The following is an 18,573-nucleotide window of genomic DNA, read 5'->3' on the forward strand; positions in this document are numbered from 1 at the left end:
AGAGGCCGAGGGGACAGTCGTCCCCACCGCGCAGCCTCAACACCTCGCGTCGCCAGCGCCATCTCTAATCCCTCTCACGCCAAACCCCGGCGACTTCCGGGAGCTCTCGCGGCAGCCGCAGCGCGCCTGCGCCGCGCCGCCCCGTGACGTCCGCCACTCCGGCCCGCCCCGACCGGAACGCGGAGTCGCGGTTCAGCCTGGCGGCCATTTTCTGAAGCGGCGAAGGAGGTGGTGGCTGCGTTGGGCTCCTGGAAGCCGTCCGAGCTGGGGCTGTCGTCCGCGGGGCGGAGGCTCTCGCGCGGGGGGTAACTCGGGTCTGGGTTCTGGTGCCCAACAGCTCTCCCTGGTAAGACTCCCGCAGCCCCGGAACGGGCGGGGCTGTGCGGGGCTCGAGCCGCCCCTAGGTGGCCCGGGGCGGGGCCTTCGGAGGAGGCCTCCCGTGCCCGCCGCAGCCAGTTCCCCACACAAAGGGACGAGGCCAGGTTGCGGAGGCCCCGGGATGGGTGGACGCCGCTGACCCTTTGGGGTGTGAGGGAAATGCAGAGAGGACCCCGGAGGATGAGCCTGCCTCCCGGAGTGGGAACGAGGCCATGGCGTGGACGCCTCCCTCTCGTCACCTGAGGGAGGAGGCCCGAGCCGGGTGGCTCCAAGCGGCTTGCGAACTAACGGGGACTGCAGTGAAAACACAAACACTTATCCCGAATGCAGAAGGCGTTCTGTGTCCGCAAATGTGGTAGAAATCCCTGCCAGCCTGCTGCTTCCCCCCCGAAGTGGGGATGGAACGTGGTCGTGCCGTCCCTGCCTCCGCCTTGCTGGAAAAGCAGGCTCCAGTGTGGACCTGCCCGTGGGGCGGAAAGCTGCTGTCGGGACCCTCCTGAGAATCCGCGACGGAAGTCTCGGAGGAGGGTTCCCCTCTGCTCTCCCGCGGTGGCCTAAAGGTGTAGGGAGCGGCGAGCGGACTGCGTCCAATGCCCAGCTCGGGGAAGTAGGGGGCGACCACGCTTCCTGAGGCTCAGAAATGTAGTGAGAGTCTCCTCCATGGGTCCCCACCCCCTCGGTCAGGAGCCGAATGCCCTCCCTGAGGTTTAGGAGGAGGAGGTCCCGTGAGATGCGGAGGGTGGGAGCAGAGTTGGAAGGGTAGTTTTCTCCGCAGTGTGGCGGAGGTAGTTTGCAGCCTCGTGAGGTGGTGGGCGGAGCCTCGTTGTGGCCTTGTGCTGGCTGGCCTGAGTGGGTGGGTATTCGTTGGTGGGCACTAGGGCAGCGCGCCTAGCTGCTCGGCGGTGATGGCCTGGACGTCTTGAGTGACTCCCGGTAAGCCCTCATCAGGCCTCTTCTCCATTCTGAGCCAGCCTTCAGCTGCGTGCTGCAGATGGAGAATTGCACACTCTGCAGTGGACCGGGTCATGGCGGTTTTCTCTGCCTCTTGGATCCTCAAAGTTGGCCCAGTGTGATTGGGGGAGGTTGGCAGGAATCGTTTTGTGTTATCAGGGTTAGGGTGATGGTCAGTCTCCAGAACTTGAAAAACGGGATGGCAATGAAAGATTTGTTGAAGGCATGGGACCGGAGTTGTTTTTGCTCTTCCTTGAATGGTTTGAAGTAGTGTGATTTGCCTTCGGATCTGGTTAACTGGTTGTGTTAATACGTTTCAGAGTATTTGAAGTTGAAAGAAACAAAACCTTGCAAGTTTGGGCACGTAGTGAGAAATCTTGCTTTTTGAAGTGATGGACTACAAGACTGGTTGTGCTTGTTTTTGAAATCTGGTAGTTGTTTTTTTTTTTTTTAAGACTTATTTTTATTGGAAAGTCAGAGAGGAAGATCATCTGTCCATTGATCCAAGTGGTTGCAATGGTCATAGCTGAGCTGATCCTAAGCCACGAGCTACGAGCCTCTTCCAGATCTCCAATGTGGGTGCAGGCTCCCAAGGCCTTGGTCTGTCATGGACTGCTTTCCTAGGCCACAAGCAGGGAGCTGAATGGGAAGCAGCCACTGGGGTAAGAACTGGAAACCCTGTGGGATCCTGGTATGTGCAAGGCGAGGACTTTAGGTGCTAGGCTACTGCACAGGGTCCGAAATCTGATTGTTTTGATGGAAAGAAGTTTTGTTAGTGGAAAGTAATTGTGTTCAGATGTTTTCCAAGAATACTAAAAATTTTAAAAAGAGCTTTTGTGGGTTTCTTAAGTGAATTCTTTGGTCATTTTTTAAGAAAATTAAATGTTTGTGTTTCTATGAAGGTGTGTAAGGATTACTGTGTTATTGGGCAGTTTTTTTTTCTCATGAAATAGGAAATGCATCGGTATCTCTTTAGTATTGTAGGATGTTCGGCACCAAAACATGGCAGCAACCTCGTTTCTTGTCTTACATGAAAGAAGTTGTTTCATGTGACCAACTCTAGTTTTAAAGCGGGATTTATTTGAAGAGAGTAGGGAGCATGCCTCCTGCCCTAGTGGCAGAAGGGGGGTCCCTGGGAGGAAACATCCTTGCTCTAGAGAAAATAGTACGTTTTAAACCTCAGCTCAAAAGGAATTTCTCCAAGAATAAAGGAAAGATTCCCGTAGCACCTGGCTCTGAAACAAAAGCCCCAGAAGGGTGGGGTGGGTTAATTTCCTCATTCCCCTTCTAATTGATCATTCAGGCACTGCCTCCTGGACAGTGTCCTGGAGATGAGATTAGGTGGGTCACCTCCAGATGGTGAATTGTTAATTCTGCCCCAATTGGGTGTCCTTGGGAGAAATGTGCTTTGGGGAAATTAAGATGTGGGGGAGAAAATACTATTTTATATTTAAAAAATAACTTGGGGACCAGAAAAAACTCTAGCCGTCTGACTCCTCACATATTATGCTCTGTTAAATGTTGATTTCTTCGTTTATGGATTGTAATGCGTGATTTGTTTTTCTTATGCTCCTTTGTGCTAGATGAAATATGTTAAGCTTCAGAACTGTTTTGGTAGTTACTTGCAACATGTTGTTATGTGCTAATATCAGTACATGGTAGGCTTCTTTCCCTTTTTTGATGATTTACATTTCTGGTTGACTGCGTATTGAGCATTTGGTGTATTTTGGTGGAGTTTTAGATATGAAGGTTGCTTTTGTGAGTCAGTGTGTTGTGGGTACTGAAGTCCAGTGTGTTGATGTTGATACCGTTTATTCCATTTTGCAGAGAGCTACTCCCTCCTTCAGTTTGAATGAATGAATGCTTTCTTCTGTAAACATTACAGGAAAAACTAAGTATCAAAAATTGGTTGCACAAAAGATGCCCTAAAATGGATAGTTATCCAGTGTTTGAATTTTTTTGCTTGACCTACAAGTAATTACTAAATGTTCATGGAATAAGTGAACATTGTTTTTAGATCTACTAAACAAAATTAATTTCACGTAAATTACCACTGTATGCCAAGAGGGAGGGACAAAGATCTTCCTTTTCCTGGTTCACTTCCCAGATGGCTGCAATGGCTGGAGCTAAGCTAATGCAAATCCAGGAGCCAGAACTTCTTCCAGGTCTCCCACATGGGTGCAGGGTCCCAAGGCTTTGGGTCGTCATGGACTGCTTTCCTAACCCATAAGCAGGGTGCTGGATGGGAAGTGGAGCACCCATCACCCGAAACAGCACCAGGTTGGAATGCCAGTGCTTGAAACCTGGGGATTAGCCAGTTGTCACGAGGCCAACCCCTTAGTTGATTAAGCTTAGACTCTGCTTTACCTTACAGTAAGGGTGACTGTATTTGGTTAGATTGGAAGCTGATTTTTTTGTTTTGAAGTTTAGGTAAATTATGAACATTGTTGTTGACATCTGAGAGGATCAGAAGATAATGTCTTTTTGGTTTTTGGTAGAAGAAATGTTATTTAGAAATATCATTTGATTTTCTGCCTTTGGGTACTGAACAGAAGTTGGTGGTAAAATTTAATGATGAACTATAAAAAGGATACATCTCCATCCATCACTGTTGGAAGAATTTTTCATGCCGGAATCTGATATTGTTCCATTTGGGGGTGAGAGACAAAATACCATGAATAAACTGTGGTGGCTTTGTAACACCTGCCACAATGTGAGTGTACTGCCTACAGCATTGTGCCCGTTGGTTTGAGTCTCTGTTATTCATTTGTGAGGTAAAAATTTGAGGGGTTGCTGGTTTTTTGTTTCTTTTGCATCTGAAGAACCTAGCTCTTAGTACCCTGGCTCATGTGAAGAATAATAACAGTTAAAATTCACCCTTGGATGTTTAATACCAGTTGAAGAGTATAAATGATCAGGTTTTAGTTTGTACCATGATTTCTTGCTAGAAAAATTTGTCAAACATTTTGAAATTTCAAGTGATTGGAATAGCAAGTAAGTGTTCCTAATATTCTAAGGTTTTGTAGCATATATTTATAATTTGTGCATCTCTGGTATTTGTGAAGCTACCTTGAAGTAAGGTGTGTGGTAAAATAAGCTTCTTCTCTTAGATCTTCTGAAATATATCAGTGGAGCCTAATGATGGAGCAAGCAGATTTTCTTCTTCACTCTTTAAATTCTATGTATAGATAAAATATTTATTGGTGTTTGAGTCTTTAGTATTTTTCTTCCAAAGGTTAAGGTGGATGGGTGGGTTTTTCATTTTGTAATCATCTGTGGAGCTGATATCTCTCAGCATACAGGAAGAGACTCCTGGAAAACAGTGTTGACTTAAATTATGTGGTCTTCATAAAGTGGGTGCTGTAAACAAACGTGCCTTACATTTTCAGTTCCCATTTCCCTGTCTGGTTTGAAGAACTACACCTGATGTTCTTCAAGTATACTGAGGTTCTGACTTCAGCCTTTGCTGCATTTTTCCGTAGCATGCCGTAGCTTCCTCTTCGCTGAAGAGGAGCAGAACCACAAGTATTATCTGGGATTATCTGTGCCTTAAATTAAGCAACTGAAACTTTAACTAGTCATTTCTTCATAGCTTCAGGCAGCCCAGTAGATATTTTGAGGCGAGATCTAATAAGTTCTCTGTGGGTTTAACTGGCTAGCTTTGGGTTTGTCCTTTCTTAGGCAAGACTTGCTGTTTTGGGGCTGAGAGGGGAGAGGTTGAGGAATCTGTGTCCGCTGTATTTGGGAAATTGGCCTGACTCCATGTTTTATTTTCATTGGAAAGTCAGATGTACAAAGAGGAGGAGAGATAAGAGAGGAAGATCTTCCGTCCGATGATTCACTCCCCAAGCGACCCCAACAGCAGCCGTAGCTGCGCCAAACCGAAGCCAGGAGCCAGGAGCCTCTTCCAGGTCTCCTACACGGGTGCAGGGTCCCAAGGCTTTGGGCCGTCTTCAACTGCTTTCCCAGGCCTCAGACAGGGTGCTGAATGGGAAATGAAGCAGGGCTGCTGGCTTAGAACCTGTGCACATATGGGATTCCTGCACAGGCAAGGTGAGGACCTTAGCTGCTAGGCTACTATACCAGGATCATACCTGAACTTTTGAATTGATGTCTTCAGGAGAGGTCAGATGTTTATCAAAAGTGCTTAATTAGAAAATCACTCTGGTTAAGAGACTATTAAGAGTCAAACCTTTAAAGAGCAGATAGTTCAATCCATAATATCCCCCTTATGGAAGCAAGTATTTTGTTGATATTGTTCCACATTTTACTTTGTGACCATTTAAAACAAAGATTTATTTAATTGAAAGGCAGAATTAGAGAAGGAGAGACAACCTAAATGGTTGCAATTGGCAGGGCTGGGGTAAGCAGAAGGCAGTTGCCAAGAGCCAATCTTGCTCTGCTTTCCTAGGCACTTTAGCAGGGAGCTCTTTTGGAAGTGGAGCAACTGGAACTCAAATCAGTACCCATATGGTACACCGTGAAGGCGATTATTTTGAAAGGCAGAATAAAAGAAGGAGAGTTACCTTTGATTTGCTGATTCTCTCTACAAATGCCTGTCGCAACTAGGGGTAGACCAAGCTAAAGCCAGGAGCCAGGAAGTCCATCCAGGTCTCCCACATGAGTAGTAGGAACCCAAATATTTAGACCATGTTCAGCTGCTTTTCCAGGTGCTGCATTAGATTGAAACTATATCAGAAGAAATAGGTAGTAGAACAAGAACCAGGTACTCTGATCTGAAATGCTACAACAAATCCCCGCCCCTAAATAATGGCTTTTGAGTAAAAAAGGCATTTTTGGTTTTTGTTATTTAAGATCTTTATTTGGAAGGGAAAGGGACAGGAAAAGAGATCTTCCATCTGCTTATTGGTTCACTCTGCGGATGGCAGCAACAATCTGAGTTGGGCCTAGTGGAAGCCAAGAGCTGGGAGTTCTGTCTGTGGCAGGGACCCCAATGAGTCATTTCTGCTTTTCCTGGTGCTTTAGTAGTAATTCTGAAAACATGTTTATAATATCTGCAAAAGTTTCTGTGTCAAGCAGTCGCTTTGTTCTCCTGGAGTTTGAGTACTTAATTGGAAGATGTTTATTTGATCTTTGGGAAATTTTTGTAGTCGTGTTTTACTTTTTGGTGGTGAATATTAGTCTTGGTAGGAGTATTTTGACCTTGAAAGATTAACATGAGCTTTGGCTAAGTCTTCTGTTGCTTATCTTAATGCCCAAAAGAAACAGTTTTCTTTTTCTGAATTTAAAAAATGACCTTTTGAATATAGTTGAATCATTGGCTATACATACTGCTTATGAGTTGTTCAAAATTTTTCTTTGGGAAGTACTTTCAACTTACCAGACTTGGAGGGGTTTTCATTTTTTTTAACTGCAAGTTTTTTTTAGAACTGCTGTGGTGTTAATTTTCCGCAGGTTAATTGAAATTAGTTCTCGTAGCCAAAACTTTTCACTTTTTAAATTTTGTTATTGATTCAGTTTTGTTGTAAAAGAAAATAAATAGAAAGAATTGCACTCATTTCCCCAGGTACCTTTGAATTGATGACTTAATTTTTCCAGGACTTACTGTTGTTTTCAGGAAAAGCTTGGTGGGAACTTGGGGAAAATGGCAGTTGAATTTTGTGTTAGTTTTCTGGACTGGTTTAATGATCAAATGATGAAAACTGTGAAGAAGTTGACCTTATTTGAGTGGTTTAGTTTTCACTTGGTTTTTTTCTTGGACTAAATATCATACTTTCTTGATGTATGTAAATTTATAGATACTTTGAGAGAGAATCATTTGAAAGTAGTACCAAGTTAAAATACATGTATGGAATTTTGATACATGGTTTTTCTCTTTTTAAAATGTGTTCTAATGAAGTACGTTGGTGTTTCAGACTCGCCTTCATAATGTACAGTTCAGTGTGGCCTGTGCGTATTGTTTTGTGTTTCCTGAATTGATTTTTGCCTCCATTTATTCTCTATTGCAGTCTAAAAGTTGGTTTTAATTGGTTGCCCACAGGATTGACTTGGCCTCTACTTCTTGTTAAGAAAATACATCTCTTATATTATCAGGTAAGAGACTTTGTATAGAGGGTTTGATTTTACACACCATAAAATTAGATAACTTATTAAGAAACATGAAAATATGTGTAGTAATTAAACAGTGTGTGTGCTCATAAGAATGTTTGTGTGTGTTTAGCTTATGTGACAGTTGGGATGGGGAGATTGGGGTTCCTTGGACAGTTACACCTTTTTCTGGGGGTCAGCTTTACATACATACACTTCTGCTGCATTCTTTGGCAGTAATTAGTTGGGTCGTTTTCCTTAGTAGCAGCTGAGACTGCTTAGAAATATAGATTCTTCTTATTGGTATGGTTAATCATATTCCTTAGAGGTATAGATATTAGGTTGTATCTTCAAATTTTAGACTTAAGATGGAACCTTGGAACAGTTGGGCATGTTACTATACATAAGCTAGGAGGCTCAGGATAGTTTGGAATGGCTTATCTGGCAAGCAGATACCTGGTAAGCAGAGTAAAGATGTTACTTTCTATATTTCAGAACTTAAAACCTGTTCTCATCTTCAGATGGCTTTATGAGTAAATCTTGTGCTCTATTTTAATTTAATTCTCATCTCTAAGTAACATGAGGCAGATTTTCAGTATGTGTTTTCCTGTGTGTCTTGTACAGACTCAGTGAATTCCTTTCTTAAAAGAAAATGGTGAAAGACTAATGGCGTGTGTGACTTTAGGCCTGTGTTTAATGTTTGTGTTTCTGTTTCATTATCCCAGTGCAGACTGATATTTCTTAAAGTTGTTTTGGGTACCTGGATTACCCATCATGCTTTCCCCATATAAAGTGGCTAAGCATTTTTGAAGTTGAATTGGAATGCTTTTACAATTTCGCATATAACCCCATATTTTAGAATTAGTAAGGAAGGTAGATTTGATTTAATGATTTGAAACTTGAGGAATTTCTTTATAGTTGCTAACAAAGTCTGTTAGTGTGATATTACGTAGTGTTCATTTTTCTTGTGGACTTTTGAAATTACAAAGCTTCACTCAATCTCCCCCAAGTTACTAGTGTTTTGTGGTGGTCTCACAAAGAGCATTGTGTTTGCCAGTCAGTTTGAAGATGGTTTTTTTTGTGTGTGTGTATATGAAGAAACTGTCAAACCCAAACTTTCTCTTGTATACCACAATCCTAATGCTGAAATAGAATTATACATTTTAACAGATTTGTGTATTGATTTATTTGAAAGACATAGCAACAAAGAGCACAAGTGAGAGAGATCTCATTCTTCCATCTGGTGGTTCACTTCCAGATGGCCACACAACAGCCAGGTCTGGCCAGGCTGAAGCCAGGACCCTGGCCCTCCGTACTGGTCTCCCACTTGGGTGGCAGGGGCCCAAAACACTTGGTGCATCTTCTTTTGCCTTCCAAATCATATTAACAGGAAGTTGAATCTGAAACAGGGCAACACAGATTCAAAGCAGTTTTGTGGTGTGGGGTGGTGACTTAGCTCACTGAGCCACAGTTAACAAATTTAGTTGCATTGATTTTAGTATTTCTAGAATACTTGACACTGTAAAACTGCTGGCATGGAGTTACAGAATCATAGAGCTTACATATACTAAGACTCCAAAACTCAACAGACACAGAATGAAGTCACAGAACCCAATTATTTATCTATTGGGACATATTTTTATTGGAAAGGGAGATTTACACAGAGGAGAGTCCAAGGGAAAGATCGACTGCTTCATTCCTCAAATGGTTGCAACGGCCACTGCTGAGCCAATCTTAAAGCAGGAGCCAGGAGCTTCTGTGTCTCCCTTGTGGGTGCAGGGTCCCAAGGCTTTGGGCCATCCTTGACTGCTATCCCAGGCCACAAGCAGGGAGCTGGATGCAAAATGGAGCAGCTGGGACATGAATTGGGACCCATATGGGATCCTGGCATATGCAACGCAAAGACTACCACTAGGCTACCACACCGAACTCCCAGTTTGTTTATTTAAAATATTTACTTGAAAGTCAAAGTGACAAAAAAGAAATATCTATCTTCCATGTACCAGTTCACTCCCCAAAAGGCCACAACAGCTACGCCAGAGACAGGCTGAAACCAGCAGCCAGGAGCTCCATCTGTATGTACCATGTAGTTGACATGCTCAATACCTAGCACTTATGCGTTTTTCTGCTGCCTTTCCAGGTGCGTTAGGAAAGGGATGGATCAGAATCAGAGTAGGGGAGCTCAGACCAGTTCCCTAATACGTGAGGCCCACATTGCTAGCAGTGACAAGCAGCAGCTGTGTGGAAACACTGGCTCCACTGGGCCAGAAACTGTTTCTTCTGGGTTTCCCACATGATAGCAGCTGACTGAGGAGTTGGGCCATCCTCAGCTGCATCCCCAGGTGGAAGGCAGAGAGCTGGATTTGAAGTGCAGCATTCAGGACATGAACTGTTGCCCATGTGGGATTCTAGTAAGCAGAAGAGTTAGCTTGCTGCACTGTTGCACTGGTCATATATATGTGTATGTTTGTACATGTGTTTTAGGTTGCAGACAGAGAAGTTTTATTTGTGAAATGACCAGGTGAACGTGGAAGAAGAGGGAAGGGGAAAGTATCCCTCAAGTTAGAGCCAGGGGCCAGGCGTGATAGCGTAGTGGTTAAAGTCCTCGCCTTGCACGCCGGGATCCCATATGGGCACCGGTTCTAATTCCCGCAGCTCCATTTCCCATCCAGCTCCCTGCTTGTGGCCTGGGAAAGCAGTCAAGGACGGCCCAAGGACCCTGCACCCGTGTGGGAGACCTGGAGGAGGTTCCTGGCTCCTGGCTTCGGATTGGCACAGCACTGACTGTTGCAGTCACTTGGGGAATCATTGGACGGAAGATCTTCCTCTCTTGTCTCTCCTCTGTATATCTGACTTTGCCAATGAAAATAAATAAGTCTTTAAAAGAAGAGCCAGGAGGTGGGGTCCCTTTCGAAAGGAGAGTGTCAGAGACACACACCCTGGTCCTGTATATATATATTTTTGTTGTGGTTGTTGTTGTTAGATTTATTTTATTTTTATTGTGAATTCAGAAATCCATTGGTTTCACTCCCCAAGTGACTGTAACAGTTGGGGATGCACCAATCTGAAGCCTGGAGTCCAGAGCCTCTTCCAGGTCTCTTAAGTGGGTGCAGGATCCCAAGGCTTTGAGCCATCCTCGAAACCGGCACCCATGTGTGACCCTGGTGCATGCAAGGCGAGGACTTTAGCTGCTAGGCTACTGTGCTGGGCCCTGGTCCCATATTTTTAAAGTTTTTTTTTTTTTTTTTAAGATTGCTTGATTTTTCAGTCTTGGGAACTTTAGTGCCACTGCCCCCCCCCCCCTTTTTTTTGGAAGCTCATATACAGAGAGGAAGATCGTCCATCCGATGGTTCACTCTCCAAGTGGCCGCAATGGCTAGGGCTTAGCCAGTCAGGAGCCAGGAGCTTCTTCCACACCCCCATTGCAGGTGCCTGGTCCTAAGGCTCTGGGCCAACCTTGACTGCTTTCCCAGGCCACAAGCAGGGAGCTGGATGGGAAGTGGGGCTGCCAGGGCTAGATCCTGTGCCCATATGGGATCCTGGCACATTCAAAGGCGAGGACTTTTGCTACTACGCTGCTGCACTGTGCCCTGGATTTGCATTTTAAAAGGCTTTAGAACTGAAATTTTACTTAAATGAGTGGTAAATATTTTCTTTGTGAGAGTATCAGTAAGCAGCCAAAGATCTCACAGGAGTTGGATTGGATTCTCAACTGTAACAGTCACCGAGTTAAGATGTACAGCCTAGTTCTTCTAAGACAGAAAGCTCGCTTTTCTTGTCAGGTCTTCTTTAGGGAACAAACAATTTCTTGCTTTTGTTTACTTTAAATGCTTTATATGGTAATGAGTTATTGGATTTATTTTAATTCATATGGCCTACTTGGCATTGCTACTAATTTCTGCTTTTTGGTTGATAAATACAAGTAATTCTGATTTTGGCTATCATTTCTTTTGGTATCGTCATTTATAAGAAATCTTGTGTGATTTAAATGGTAAGGCCGAGTGAAAGGTCTTAGTATGAAATGTGGAATAGATTTTCATTAGAGACTTGAAGCTGCTTTAGTGTTAATTATTATGTATAACCCATTCATATTCTAGTTTTCTGTTTGTTGGATTTTGAGAGTGAACCCCGGAAACACTCTGATTTATTCCATGAGGTTATCAGATAATATAAATAAGATGCTAAACTTTGATGTGCATTTCGCATTTGTAAAACTTTGTTTCCTGATTTGAATTACACATTTGTCTTAACTTTGTAAATGATCAGTGGTCTGAATGATGTATAAAATGGTTTCACTGCCCTACAATAATTTTTTCTGAAACTTTTGAGTCTTGGAATTGAGTTTCCAATTGTTTCTTAAATTAGAGTGTTTAATTTAAAAAAAAATAGCCTATAATAACTTGAGGGAACATTGGAGAGCTTGCTATGGTAGTTGGTCATTCTTGTAGCTAAAAACCTGGTGTGATAAAAAGGAGTCTGACCTGGCCGTTGCCTTTTCTCATCTGCAGGTGTGTGTGGTTTCAGCGCAGCATGGCTGTGGTCATCCGTTTGCAAGGTCTCCCAATTGTGGCGGGGACCATGGACATTCGCCACTTCTTCTCTGGATTGACCATCCCTGATGGGGGCGTGCATATTGTAGGGGGTGAACTGGGTGAGGCTTTCATCGTTTTTGCCACTGATGAAGATGCAAGGCTTGGTATGATGTGCACAGGTGGTACAATTAAAGGGTCAAAAGTAACACTATTGTTGAGTAGTAAAACAGAAATGCAGAATATGATTGAACTGAGTCGTAGGCGGTTTGAAACTGCCAACTTAGATATACCACCAGCAAATACTAGTAGATCGGGACCTCCACCGAGCTCAGGAATGAGTGCCAGGGTAAACTTGCCTACAACAGTACCCAACTTTAATAATCCCTCACCCAGTGTAGTTACTGCTACCACTTCTGTTCACGAAAGCAGCAAAAACATACAGACATTTTCCACAGCCAGTGTAGGAACTGCTCCTCCAAGTATTGGGACTTCCTTTGGGAGCCCAACATTTAGCTCAACTGTTCCCAGTACAGCCTCTCCAATGAACACTGTCCCACCACCACCAATTCCTCCAATCCCAGCGATGCCATCTTTGCCACCGATGCCGTCCATTCCTCCGATACCAGTTCCTCCTCCAGTACCTACCTTGCCTCCGGTGCCTCCTGTGCCCCCGATTCCCCCGGTCCCTTCTGTACCACCTATGGCCCCACTGCCACCTATGTCGGGCATGCCACCCTTGAATCCGCCACCTGTAGCACCTCTGCCTGCTGGAATGAATGGCTCCGGAGCACCTTTGAATCTGAATAATAACCTGAACCCTATGTTTCTGGGTCCATTGAATCCTGTTAATCCTATCCAGCTGAACTCTCAAAGCAGTATGAAGCCACTTCCCATCAATCCTGATGATCTGTATGTCAGTGTGCATGGAATGCCCTTTTCTGCGATGGAAAATGATGTTAGAGAATTTTTCCATGGGCTCCGTGTTGATGCAGTTCATTTGTTGAAAGATCATGTAGGCCGAAATAATGGGAATGGATTGGTTAAATTTCTCTCCCCTCAAGATACATTTGAAGCTTTGAAACGAAACAGAATGCTGATGATTCAACGCTATGTGGAAGTTAGCCCTGCCACAGAGAGACAGTGGGTAGCTGCTGGAGGCCATATCACTTTTAAGCAAAGTATGGGACCTACTGGACAAACTCATCCCCCTCCTCCGACACTTCCCAGGTCAAAATCGCCCACTGGGCAGAAAAGGTCAAGGTCAAGATCACCGCATGAGGCTGGTTTTTGCGTTTACTTGAAAGGGCTGCCTTTTGAAGCAGAAAACAAACATGTCATTGATTTTTTTAAGAAGTTGGATATTGTAGAAGATAGTATTTATATAGCTTATGGACCCAATGGGAAAGCAACTGGCGAAGGCTTTGTTGAGTTCAGGAATGAGGCTGACTATAAGGCTGCTTTGTGTCGTCATAAACAGTACATGGGCAGTCGTTTTATTCAAGTTCATCCAATTACTAAGAAAGGTATGCTAGAAAAGATAGATATGATTCGAAAAAGACTGCAGAACTTCAGTTATGACCAGAGGGAAATGATGTTAAATCCGGAGGGAGATGTCAACTCTGCCAAAGTTTGTGCTCACATAACAAATATTCCATTCAGCATTACCAAGATGGATGTTCTTCAGTTTCTGGAAGGAATTCCAGTGGATGAGAATGCTGTACATGTTCTGGTTGATAACAATGGGCAAGGTCTAGGACAGGCATTGGTTCAATTTAAAAATGAAGATGATGCACGTAAGTCTGAACACTTACACCGTAAAAAACTAAATGGGAGAGAAGCTTTTGTTCATGTAGTTTCCCTAGAAGACATGAGAGAAATTGAGAAAAACCCCCCTGCCCAAGGGAAAAAGGGGTTAAAGCTGCCTGTGCCAGGTAATCCGGCGGTACCAGGGTTGCCCAGTGCAGGATTGCCCAGTGTGGCATTGCCCAGTGCAGGTATACCCAGTACAGGAATACCCAGTACCGGAATTCCTGGTGCTGGAATGCCTGGCCCGGGAATCCCCAGTGCGGGACTACCTGGTGCAGGAATGCCTGGTGCAGGAGTACCGAGTGGAGGATTGCCCAATGCAGGATTGCCTAGTAGTGGAGGTGAAGAGCATCCCTTCTTAGCTGTAGGATCAAAGGAGGCGAGCAATGGGCCTCCATTTAACTTTCCTGGTAATTTTGGTGGATCAAATGCCTTTGGGCCACCACTCCCTCCTCCAGGATTAGGAGGGGCATTTGGTGATGGTAGACCTGGTATGCCTTCAGTTGGAAGTGGTGGCCTGCCTGGTCTAGGACTGGATGTTCCAGGTTTTGGAGGTGGACCAAATAATTTAAGTGGGCCATCAGGATTTGGTGGAGGACCTCAGAATTTTGGAAATGGTCCTGGTAGTTTAGGTGGCCCCCCTGCCTTTGCAAGTGGTCCTCCTGGTCTTGGAACTGCCCCTGGGCATTTGAGTGGACCACCAGCCTTTGGGCCTGGGCCAGGGCCTGGGCCTGGGCCAATCCATATTGGTGGTCCGCCTGGGTTTGGATCTAGTTCTGGAAAACCAGGGCCTACAGTAATTAAGGTGCAGAACATGCCCTTCACTGTGTCTATCGATGAGATTCTAGATTTCTTTTATGGCTATCAGGTGATTCCAGGTTCAGTATGTTTGAAATACAATGAAAAAGGTATGCCCACAGGTGAGGCCATGGTGGCTTTTGAATCTCGGGATGAAGCCACGGCTGCTGTTATTGACTTAAATGACAGACCTATAGGCTCAAGGAAAGTAAAACTTATATTAGGATAGCCATTCACGTCGACTCTTTCTAGGGTAGATCTTCATATTGCTGTGATTAATGCATTCAGATTGTTTTCCTAGTATTTCCAGGTTAGAATCTGTGGACTGTTTTGAGTTGCATAGATTGGTTCCCATAACATAGAGCATTGTTAACTGTTTACAGAAGACTCACAATGGGATAAACCTTGTTGTATTTTACAGTAAAGCTGTCTGAAAAGAACAAAAATGATTGACATAACGTCAGAGAAACCGTTTGTAAATCTCAACTGATTGCATAAAGCTTATCAAGGAGCCTAGATTGGTTTTGTTTCATACCACATGGGATGAAAAAATAGAAATGTCAGTAGAGCTCATTGAGTGTGCTCTTGCCAGCTGTGGAAAAAATATTAAGTTGGCTACTCCTGGAATTTGGTTTAAAGCTGGACGGATTTGCTTTGTTGTAGGGTCAAAGCTTTGTCTAAAGTCCTCGTTTTCTTTTAAAACTGAATAAAATCTCTGTATACAGATTCATTGTATGTACTTTTATTGCTTCTTGAAGGTTCTTGCTGTACAGACAGTCCTGCTTTAGAAATTGCTGCTTTGTTTCCCTGTTTGACTGATATGTAAATGAGCAGAACTGCTTCGTTGGGGTTTTTCCCCCTAAAATACAAAACTCCACACATGGTTTGTGCTATAACCTTGAACTTTGATTTCTAATGTCACACTTAAAACTGTGTGGAATAAGACTTTTGCCATAAAAATAAACTGAAGTCTTCTACCTACCAGAGCCTTTTTGGTTTGATCGCCAAGTTTAGTGTAGACAGTTTAAAAATTGCTCATGTTATTTTGATGACAACATAAACCAGAAGCCACTTGTAATAATTGAAAGATGCTTACTTTGAAGCCCTATTTAAGGTGGACTTATTTTTCGGTCAATTTTGGTATGTCCCAGTTTATGTGGCCTTTAAGTAAATGAGAGGTTTGCTCATAAAAAAATGTCGTTGTTATCTAGGCCTTATAAAACACAAGTTGAAATTGGTAGCCTTGTTAGCTATAGCAGTAAAGAACAAAAGATCCTAAACTGGTCTGTAGATAATATGTGTAGTCCTGTCACCTGAAGATGGTTTGGTGGTATAGCTTGATGTGTAGGCTGTGTACAAAAATTCATACAATTGCAGAGGAGAGAAAGTGAGGCTCCTTGCTCTGTCAAATACCTTTTTTTTTCCCTTTGGCAATCAGGACACTAAGGCAGGAGGACCACATGGGTTCTGGTTGGTAAATGTCCTTGTCATGAAAGGATTTGCGTACAATGTTCTGTTCATTGCCACAAAAAGGCTCTACTTAGAATTGCTTTCCTTAGTTAAAATGCACTAAGGATGGGTCACCTGGCACAGTAAACGTACGGAATGGAAGATTGGTAGATAGCATGAAAAGCAAATTTTGTCTTCTATATGATCCTCTCGCCTTGATTTGAAACATCCTCAACATTTCCTGTAGGTCGATGTATTTTCAAAGGTGTTAGTCGTTTAAAAGAAGTATTTGCTATTTAAAAATACATACATAGTGCCTTTTTGGTGTTGCAAGTCAGTGGGACGCTGAAAAACAGCGTCTCGTGTACTTCAGAGTTATGAGTGGCAATAATTTAATTTGTGTAATAAGATTTAAGATTTGACATTCTCAGAGGACTTACAGAACTGGATTTCTTTGAGGGACAGGATTGTTTTAGACTTTGAAAAAGAGGTGGCTGGGTTGTGGGTCTTTTGATAATTTAGATACAGATTTGCTTTGACAGAGCCCTAGATACTGCCTCCTCAACTTAAAAAGCAATATGTTTGTATATGCTGTTTGATTTACATTTTCTGTTAAGTTGTTTCTGATTCCAGAGACAGAGTGCAAAACACAGCAACATTGCTTGGGAGTCTATTTCAACTGCAGATTTTATTCTCCCCATTGGAAATCTATTTCCATTTTAGAAAAATGAGTTGTCTGAAGATCAAAGTCTTTTATCATTTTTGCAGTTTGATTATGTTTATGCATTCATATTAAATAATTCATACTCTATTGCAACTGCTTTGTTATTTCTACATCTTAGATAAATACTGAAAAGGAGAACTTTCTTTCATTGTTCATCAAATTAAATAAATTGAGAAAATAGTGGTTTGTGTAGAAATTGGAGAGAACTATGTTTCATTTCATTGAATCACAGCAGTGCGTCTTGTTGTGAAATGTAATTAAATGCTTTGCGTTCTGGAACTTCGTTTTTGTGTATCTGATACTTATTAACATAGTACTAACTGCTAAGCATACTGTTTATCTTGTTCTGGGTATTGGAGCCTTCAGTTTTTAAAAAATTCTTTAAAAGGTGTTATGTGAAACTGGTCATACCTCATTTTCCTGAAAATTTTCTTCTTAATCTAGGTTTGGGGTGGAAATGAATTTATTTTCTCATTTACTTTGCATGGTCCAAAGGGTTTGTAAAGCTTTGCTGAAAGTCGTGTTCATTTGTAAACACTATCGTGATACTCAATTATATGTGTATATATTTGTGATCACTAACATTATTGGAAGAGATTCTTTAGTTTCTTTTCCTTCTACTGAAGTTTTTTTATCTTTTTTTAGTTTAAAGGATCAGACAAATTTGCAAATGTATTATAAATAAGCAAATTTGTAAAGATTTCTGAATTTCTGTGGAACATTTAGTTTGAAAGCATAATTTGGAGGTGTGTTCTATGTTACATGTTAGTTTGGATGTGCAGTTACTAGTGGCTTTATTTTTAATCCAACACTGTGTTAAGTGAGATGTAGTTCTTGGCTTTGTTCTCCAGGTAGTCAAAGCATCAACGATGAAAAGTTCAGTAGGAAACTTGATTCAAAATTTCAGATAGCAATTTGAGCAGTCAGCATAGTTAAGGGTCAGTAGGTAAAGTTTAGGAGACTGTGTAAGGAAGTAAGCAAGTATGTATAAAAGTAAGGGTATATAAAAGCCTTAAACTCCGAACTCAGAACATAACTGCATTGTTATTGTGTACAGGTGTGGGTCAAGTGTGTAAAAATAACATCTTACCAATTTTAAGAACACTTGAAAAATAAAATGCTGAACTGCTGCTGATTAAATCTTCTGGAAAGAATTTCTGGCAGTAATCACTCAAAATTTCAAAGTTGCCACATTTAAATTGTTTCACTGGCAATTCCACTGTGTCCAAGCTTCAGAAACCAAACACAGTAAAATGGCTCCCTGTCAGTATAGCCACATCATTGCCAGCAAATACTGCCGAGGCATCATTCAGCAAAGATTTTGTTTAAAGATGAAGTATTGCATACTACTGTTCAATAAACTTGTCACAAAATAAAACAGGCTGATGCTTTCAATGCTTTAACTGTACAGAGAAGTACATCAGGTTTTAAACCCCTGGACAAACATGCCTTGAAAAGGTGGATTTGGTGATCTTGGAGGTAACGATTGTTCTTTATCTACTTAAGCTGAAATGTGGAAAGAAGAAGATACTTGACTGGTAGGGAGAAAATTGTTCTTGGTCAAATCCATGCTACCCACATTTTGTGCATTTTATCATATATGCCTTTTGCTACTAAATTACTTAAAAACACAGAAAGAGCCAGGGATTGATCACATATTTTTTGACAGACATCTTAAAGGGATTTGTGAATTCCGGTTTCAAAATACTGTGACAACAGTAGGAAATTTTCAGAATAGGTTCTTAATTTCACAATCCTCAAGCTTTGGTTTTTGCTTTTGCGTTATTATGGTATGTTGTCTATTTGAGGTGGAGAAGAAAGAGAAATGGAAAATACTGCTGCTTTCTAATGTGCTGATTTTCTGCCTCCCGCATTTGTTTATCTTCT

At 42.6% G+C, this 18,573-nt stretch overlaps 1 protein-coding gene across 3 annotated transcripts in view; it reads left to right on the forward strand.

Annotated features, from left to right (window-relative positions):
- The first annotated feature begins 204 nt into the window (after positions 1-204).
- Positions 205-18,573, forward strand: part of CPNE1 (copine 1) — a 36,878-nt gene continuing 18,509 nt past the window's right edge. Inside the window, exons 1-4 of one of the 3 annotated variants that reach the window (XM_040981563.1) lie at positions 205-346; positions 7,299-7,383; positions 11,886-14,721; positions 15,742-15,750. In XM_040981563.1, coding sequence (XP_040837497.1) covers positions 11,908-14,721; positions 15,742-15,750 — 2,823 coding nt within the window. In that variant the 5' untranslated portion in view covers positions 205-346; positions 7,299-7,383; positions 11,886-11,907. Of the gene's footprint in view, positions 347-7,298; positions 7,384-11,885; positions 14,722-15,741; positions 15,751-18,573 lie in introns of those variants that run through there. The other 2 variants (XM_040981565.1, XM_040981564.1) reach the window with 2 other exon arrangements.

The sequence above is a fragment of the Ochotona curzoniae genome, unplaced genomic scaffold, assembly GCF_017591425.1.
Source record: "Ochotona curzoniae isolate NIBS_2020 unplaced genomic scaffold, NIBS_Ocur_1.0 contig_3520, whole genome shotgun sequence".
NCBI classification, from domain to species: Eukaryota; Metazoa; Chordata; class Mammalia; order Lagomorpha; family Ochotonidae; genus Ochotona; species Ochotona curzoniae.